Raw genomic sequence first — 8505 nt, 5'->3', positions numbered from 1 at the left:
AAACAACATCCTGCAGGTTTTTGCTGTAATAACATAATGCTGGAGACGTCACGCGCTGGTCCGGACCTTTGACCTCCTGCTCTTCTGTGACAAAACAACCATAAACATGAATAAATCATAACTAAAGTGGGAGAATGTTTCACAAGTGTTTCGGTTTAAACGGAGGGGCGTGAAACTGCGGCTGCTCCGGTCTGCAGACTCCCCCTCTCCTCTCCCCCCTCACCTCTCCCCCCCGCTCCCCCTCTCCCCCCTCTCCTCTCCCCCCTCTCCCCCTCTCCCCCTCCTCCCCTCCACCACCGCTGCTGCTGCTGCTGCTGTGACCGCTGCTCGCTGCGCACAGAGCGGACTCGGCGCGGACCTGGCGCGGACACTGCGGGGAGAAGAAGAAGGAGGAGGAGGTTTTCTTCCGGCCGGACATGGATCTGTCGTGAACCCCGCTTTGTGTCGCCTCTTCCCCGGGATGCTTCCTCCGCGGGCTCCCCGTGTTTAGCCTCCGCTCCTCTCCCCCCGGTCCGCGCGTCAACATGAGGATTACCGCGCGCGGCAGAGGAGACGGGGACTGGCTGTTGCGGGCGGTGACATTCTGCTCCTGCGCCTGGGCTCTGGCGGAGGCGGCGTTCCCGAGCAGCGTGCAGATCGGTGAGTGTGCGCGCGCGGGATGTTCGGTGTCACTCCGCAAACTCCCCCCCCGGTTCCTCCCGGCGCGTTACGGGACGGCGGCTCGTTCGTACCGACGCCGTGTTCAATTAGAAAGAGCAGGAGAGCGACCGAGCGCCGGGCACGCGCGGGGTCCAGGAGCCAATTACAAACATCTGGGCGCGGGAGACGGACCGGATCGATCCGTCCGTGGTCCAGACTCTGTGTGAACATCTGTCCCGCACATCTGTCCCGAGCATCCATTTAGTTTCATTTTCCTTCGACGAACCCCGATATCGATCCGGGACATTGACGTATCGGTTCCTAAACGAGTCGATCAGCCGCTGCGGGGAAACAGGAACGTGTTTGGAGACACGAGGCTTTACGCGCATTTTGACCCACTGCGCCAAAGTGTCGCCCCGTCGCAGCGCGCGCACTGACGCCTGAAACGGCGGCTCGTGGGGGGGACACACGGCGGGACAAGAGTGTGTGTGTGGGGGGGGGGACACGGAGGGACACGGAGGGACAGACGAGAGACGTTTAACAAACATGAAGCTTTGACTCAGAATCACATGATCTGGATGTTTGTGATAAATGTGATGAATGAGGGAAGTTTCTCAGATGGAAGTGAGATCCTGTAGGGGAGTTGTGGACAGAATAATAATAATAATAATCATAATAATAATAATAATCATAATAATCATAATAATAATACATCAGACTTGTCTAGCGCTACAGTGCAGGACAGAACCTCGTGTGTTCAGACCGACACGTTTGACTCATTTGTTCTTGTTTAAATCAGTGTAAATGTGACGAGTGATGTTTTTATTGGAGCAGCTTCACAAACCGAGGACATTATGTTTCCCACCATCCACGGGAGCCCCCCCTGTGCCCCCCCTGTGCCCCCCCTGTGCCCCCCCAGCCCCCCCAGCCCTGGAGCCCTGGGGCCCTGGGGCGGCTGCGTGAGGCGCCGGGGGCCTGGCACAGAAAACAGGGCACACAGTGACCTCCATCAGCGGCCGATCGATGCTGCGCTCAGAGCCCAGGCCGGAACAGCCGGAACAGCCGGGAGTCGATGCACTCGGATAAAAGCGGCGCCCGGACTGAGATGCAGATAATATCACAATATCACAATATCACAATATCACAATATCATAGACAATATCACAATATCACAATATCACAATATCACAATATCACAATATCACAGACAATATCACAATATCACAATATCACAATATCACAATATCACAGACAATATCACAATATCACAATATCACAATATCACAATATCACAGACAAATATCACAATATCACAATATCACAGACAATATCACAATATCACAGACAATATCACAATATCACAATATCACAGACAATATCACAATATCACAATATCACTGACAATATCACAGACAATATCACAATATCACAATATCACAATATCACTGACAATATCACAGACAATATCACAATATCACAATATCACAGACAATATCACAATATCACAATATCACAGACAATATCACAATATCACAATATCACTGACAATATCACAGACAATATCACAATATCACAATATCACAATATCACAGACAATATCACAATATCACAGACAAATATCACAGACAATATCACAATATCACAGACAATATCACAATATCACAATATCATAGACAAATATCAGACAATATCACAATATCACAGACAATATCACAATATCACAATATCATAGACAAATATCACAGACAATATCACAATATCACAGACAAATATCACAAATATCACAAATGTCACAATATCACAGACAAATATCACAATATCACAATATCACAAATGTCACAATATCATAGACAAATATCACAGACAATATCACAAATGTCGCAATATCACAGACAAATATCACAAACAAATATCACAAATATCACAATATCACAGACAAATATCACAATATCACAGACAAATATCACAATATCACAGACAATATCACAAATGTCGCAATATCACAGACAAATATCACAAATATCACAATATCACAGACAAATATCACAGACAAATATCACAATATCACAGACAAATATCACAAATATCACAATATCACAGACAAATATCACAGACAAATATCACAATATCACAGACAATATCACAAATGTCACAATATCACAGACAATATCACAATATCACAATATCACAGACAAATATCACAATATCAGACAATATCACAATATCACAGACAAATATCACAAATATCACAATATCACAGACAATATCACAAATGTCACAATATCACAGAGAAATATCACAAATGTCACAGACAAATATCACAATATCAGACAATATCACAATATCACAGACAAATATCACAAATATCACAATATCACAGAGAAATATCACAAATATCACAGACAAATATCACAGACAATATCACAATATCACAGACAAATATCACAAATATCACAATATCACAGACAAATATCACAATATCACAGACAAATATCACAATATCACAGACAAATATCACAGACAAATATCACAATATCACAGACAAATATCACAGAGAAATATCACAAATGTCACAATATCACAGACAAATATCACAATATCACAGACAAATAGGCAGCGGTTAGCGCCTCCGCTTCACAGCTAGAAGGTCCCGGGTTTGATTCCCACCAGGACGGGGCCTTTCTGTGTGGAGTTTGCATGTTCTCCCCGTGTCTGCGTTGGTTTCCTCCGGGTACTCCGGTTTCCCCTACCACTAAAAACATGCGCAATAGGTGAATCCTCCTGCCAGGTGATTCTGACCATCAGCCTGGCTCCTCATCATGGAGACGGGTCCCCGAGCGCGGCACGGCCGTCGACCACTGCTCCTTACGGGTCGGCATCGAAGGACGGGTTAAATGCAGCGGACGAATTTCCCTACGGGGACAATAAAGTAAACAAACAAACAAATATCACAGACAAATATCACAGACAAATATCACAGACAAATATCACAGACAAATATCACAGACAAGTATCACAATATCACAGACAAATATCACAGACAAATATCACAGACAAGTATCACAGACAAGTATCACAGACAAGTATCACAGACAAGTATCACAATATCACAGGCAAATATCACAGACAAGTATCACAGACAAGTATCACAGACAAGTATCACAGACAAGTATCACAGACAAGTATCACAGACAAGTATCACAATATCACAGACAAATATCACAGACAAATATCACAGACAAGTATCACAGACAAGTATCACAGACAAGTATCACAGACAAGTATCACAATATCACAGGCAAATATCACAGACAAATGAATATCTGCCCAAAGCCAGGGGGCGCTGTTTGTGTCCCTCAGTCTTAGATTTCAGTATTATCGCTGTCGTGATGTTTTTTAGTGGAACGTTCTCGCTGACTGCAGGGATTGAGTTCCTTCCCCAGGGGGCGCTGACGCGCTCTCAGTAACGACAGAAACATTTTCGTGAGGACGGTTTTAAAGATTATTTCCTCACATCGGCCCTGGAGGATTCTCACTTCAGGGGCTTTCATCCAAAATGGCCGACATCCAATATGGAGGACGGCGTTGCCATTGCAATATTTTTTGCAGCAGGTGCTTTATGACCAGCAGGTGCTTTATGACCAGCGGGTGCTTTATGACCAGCAGGTGCTTTATGACCAGCAGGTGCTTTATGACCAGCAGGTGCTTTATGACCAGCAGGTGGTGCTTTATGACCAGCAGGTGCTTTATGACCAGCAGGAGCTTTATGACCAGCAGGTGGTGCTTTATGACCAGCAGGTGCTTTATGACCAGCAGGAGCTTTATGACCAGCAGGTGGTGCTTTATGACCAGCAGGTGCTTTATGACCAGCAGGTGCTTTATGACCAGCAGGTGCTTTATGACCAGCAGGTGGTGCTTTATGACCAGCAGGTGCTTTATGACCAGCAGGTGGAGCTTTATGACCAGCAGGTGCTTTATGACCAGCAGGTGGCGCTTTGTGACCAGCAGGTGGCGCTTTATGACCAGCAGGTGCTTTATGACCAGCAGGTGCTTTATGACCAGCAGGTGGCGCTTTATGACCAGCAGGTGCTTTATGACCAGCAGGTGGTGCTTTATGACCAGCAGGTGCTTTATGACCAGCAGGTGCTTTATGACCAGCAGGTGCTTTATGACCAGCAGGTGCTTTAAGACCAGCAGGTGCTTTATGACCAGCAGGTGGAGCTTTATGACCAGCAGGTGGCGCTTTATGACCAGCAGGAGCTTTATGACCAGCAGGTGGTGCTTTATAACCAGCAGGTGGAGCTTTGTGACCAGCAGGTGCTTTATGACCAGCAGGTGGTGCTTTATAACCAGCAGGTGGAGCTTTATGACCAGCAGGTGGAGCTTTATGACCAGCAGGTGCTTTATGACCAGCAGGTGGTGCTTTATAACCAGCAGGTGGAGCTTTGTGACCAGCAGGTGCTTTATGACCAGCAGGTGGAGCTTTATGACCAGCAGGAGCTTTATGACCAGCAGGAGCTTTATGACCAGCAGGTGCTTTGTGACCAGCAGGAGCTTTATGACCAGCAGGTGCTTTATGACCAGCAGGTGCTTTATGACCAGCAGGTGCTTTATGACCAGCAGGTGGAGCTTTATGACCAGCAGGTGCTTTATGACCAGCAGGTGGAGCTTTATGACCAGCAGGTGCTTTATGACCAGCAGGTGGTGCTTTATGACCAGCAGGAGCTTTATGACCAGCAGGAGCTTTATGACCAGCAGGTGGTGCTTTATGACCAGCAGGTGCTTTATGACCAGCAGGAGCTTTATGACCAGCAGGTGGAGCTTTATGACCAGCAGGTGGAGCTTTATGACCAGCAGGTGCTTTATGACCAGCAGGTGCTTTATGACCAGCAGGTGCTTTATGACCAGCAGGTGGAGCTTTATGACCAGCAGGTGCTTTATGACCAGCAGGTGGAGCTTTATGACCAGCAGGTGCTTTATGACCAGCAGGTGGAGCTTTATGACCAGCAGGTGCTTTATGACCAGCAGGTGCTTTATGACCAGCAGGTGGTGCTTTATGACCAGCAGGTGGAGCTTTATGACCAGCAGGTGCTTTATGACCAGCAGGTGCTTTATGACCAGCAGGTGGAGCTTTATGACCAGCAGGAGCTTTATGACCAGCAGGTGCTTTATGACCAGCAGGTGGAGCTTTATGACCAGCAGGTGCTTTATGACCAGCAGGTGGAGCTTTATGACCAGCAGGAGCTTTATGACCAGCAGGTGGAGCTTTATGACCAGCAGGTGCTTTATGACCAGCAGGTGGAGCTTTATGACCAGCAGGTGCTTTATGACCAGCAGGTGCTTTATGACCAGCAGGTGCTTTATGACCAGCAGGTGCTTTATGATCAGCAGGTGCTTTATGATCAGCAGGTGCTTTATGACCAGCAGGTGGAGCTTTATGACCAGCAGGTGCTTTATGACCAGCAGGTGGAGCTTTATGACCAGCAGGTGGAGCTTTATGACCAGCAGGTGCTTTATGACCAGCAGGTGGAGCTTTATGACCAGCAGGTGCTTTATGACCAGCAGGTGCTTTATGATCAGCAGGTGCTTTATGACCAGCAGGTGGAGCTTTATGACCAGCAGGTGCTTTATGACCAGCAGGTGGAGCTTTATGACCAGCAGGTGCTTTATGACCAGCAGGTGGAGCTTTATGACCAGCAGGTGGCGCTTTATGACCAGCAGGTGGTGCTTTATGACCAGCAGGTGGTGCTTTATGACCAGCAGGTGGTGCTTTATGACCAGCAGGAGCTTTATGACCAGCAGGTGCTTTATGACCAGCAGGTGCTTTATGACCAGCAGGTGCTTTATGACCAGCAGGTGGAGCTTTATGACCAGCAGGTGCTTTATGACCAGCAGGTGCTTTATGACCAGCAGGTGCTTTATGACCAGCAGGTGGAGCTTTATGACCAGCAGGTGCTTTATGACCAGCAGGTGCTTTATGACCAGCAGGTGCTTTATGACCAGCAGGTGCTTTATGACCAGCAGGTGCTTTATGACCAGCAGGTGGCGCTTTATGACCAGCAGGAGCTTTATGACCAGCAGGTGCTTTATGACCAGCAGGTGGCGCTTTATGACCAGCAGGTGCTTTATGACCAGCAGGTGGTGCTTTATGACCAGCAGGTGGAGCTTTATGACCAGCAGGTGCTTTATGACCAGCAGGTGCTTTATGACCAGCAGGTGCTTTATGACCAGCAGGTGCTTTATGACCAGCAGGTGCTTTATGACCAGCAGGTGCTTTATGACCAGCAGGTGCTTTATGGCCAGCTCGGCGCGTTTTGAGGTTTTTCGCGCTTGGTGAGCGTTTGACGCCTCCAGGGCGTCGAGCGCGGCCGACGCTCGAGTTGGGAAATGTTGAACTCTTCGGCGAAATTCGCGAGCGTCGACCAATCAGGAGCTTTCTCCCCATAGTGACGTTGTAGCTGAGCCACCGGGGCAGATTCTACGCCGGCCCCACAGATGTCAACAAGTCACAAGTCACGGAGGTTTAGCTTCTTTGTGAACCGGAGCTACAGCCGCTCTGGGACTTTTTTTTTTTTAGAAAGACACATCAGTGCTTCTTTATCTAAACACCAGGATTAAAAGCGGCGGAAGTACCGTTGAAAGCGACTCTCGTCCGAGCGCAGCTCCTGGAGCAAATGGTGAAACTCGCCAAACTGAGAACGCCTTCGGACGATCTCATCCAGACACGGCGCCGACGAGCCCGTAGACGACGTTGTCTGGCTTTATGAAGCAATAAAAGCCAAGCCACTCTCTCTATGTCATCCATGTTGATAACTGATAACTGACAACGGCTGAGCACAGGCGTCCAACAACGGGCGTGACGCGCGTTTTTGACGCCCAAATCGAGTTTGGTGTGGACGGAGCATAAACAGACGAGAAAAGGGACGAAAAAACACTTTGACCAACATTTTTCACTTATACCCCCATATATTCATATATATATATATATATATATATGTAAATATGCATATATTTATGTGTATTAACTTCTTGTTTTTTCCCCACATTTGTCCCAAATGTTCCTTTATTTTCTCCCATTTTTCCCCGACAGGAGTTGGTTTTGAGTCGGTGTTAAAGCTGCGACTCACAGAGACGACCAACTCTGGAGAAAGTGTCGTCGTCGGCGGCGGCGGCGGCCTTAGGGCGAAAACTATTGATTATTTGCATCGATTTATCGGATAAAAAAACATAGTTTTAAACCAAGGATTTTTCTGCGAGAAAAACATAATTTATTCTTAATTTCCCCCTCCCCCTCTCTCCTCCTCCTCCTCCTCCTCCTCTCCTCCTCCTCCTCCTCCTCTCCCTGCAGCATGTATGTTTCATGTCCCTGCTCTGGTTTATGTATAAATAAATCCCAGGGTAAATGTCAGGGCTCTGGTCCGCGCTCGCCTGAAGGGGGCGCTGGGGGGAGGCTCTTATGTCCGTGTGACATTCAGGGAAATGCCAGCGCGGCCTCTTCACGCGTGACCTCTCTGCGTGTTCTGAGGCGACAGGAGAGGAATATTTATCCCAACGCACCGCCGGGGCCTCCTCTGTCTGTCCACTCCCTCCACACACTGGACACTCTGGATACACTACAATGATGACAAACCTTCTGTTGGTCTGTAAATGCAGTAAATCAGAATAACTGCCTTGTATAAAATGTCTCTCTCAAAATGGCTGCAGTGAATGTCTTGAAATCGGCCTCTGTCTCTTTAAGAACCTCTGAGCCTTTAGACACGCCCCCTCCACACGCTGTCTGTGGCATCAGTGGGGAGGGGGTTCTGCTGAGGAGCAGTGGTTGGTTACTCGGCTGGTGACCAAAGCTCGGAGGCGTCTCCAGGAGGT

The 8505-nt window shown here is 47.9% G+C and overlaps 1 protein-coding gene across 3 annotated transcripts in view; it reads left to right on the top strand.

The window, feature by feature from the left end:
* The first annotated feature begins 288 nt into the window (after nucleotides 1-288).
* Nucleotides 289-8505, top strand: part of LOC306970925 (glutamate receptor 4-like) — a 146150-nt gene continuing 137933 nt past the window's right edge. For all 3 annotated transcript variants that reach the window (XM_079567008.1, XM_079567007.1, XM_079567009.1), the window contains exon 1: nucleotides 289-639. In XM_079567008.1, coding sequence (XP_079423134.1) covers nucleotides 525-639 — 115 coding nt within the window. In that variant the 5' untranslated portion in view covers nucleotides 289-524. The remainder of the gene's footprint in view (nucleotides 640-8505) is intronic.

This window comes from Gobius niger (assembly GCF_951799975.1).
Source record: "Gobius niger genome assembly, chromosome: 11".
Lineage (NCBI taxonomy): Eukaryota > Metazoa > Chordata > Actinopteri > Gobiiformes > Gobiidae > Gobius > Gobius niger.
The sequence above is the reverse complement of the archived record's forward strand: the minus strand, read 5'-3'. Positions and strand labels throughout refer to the sequence as shown.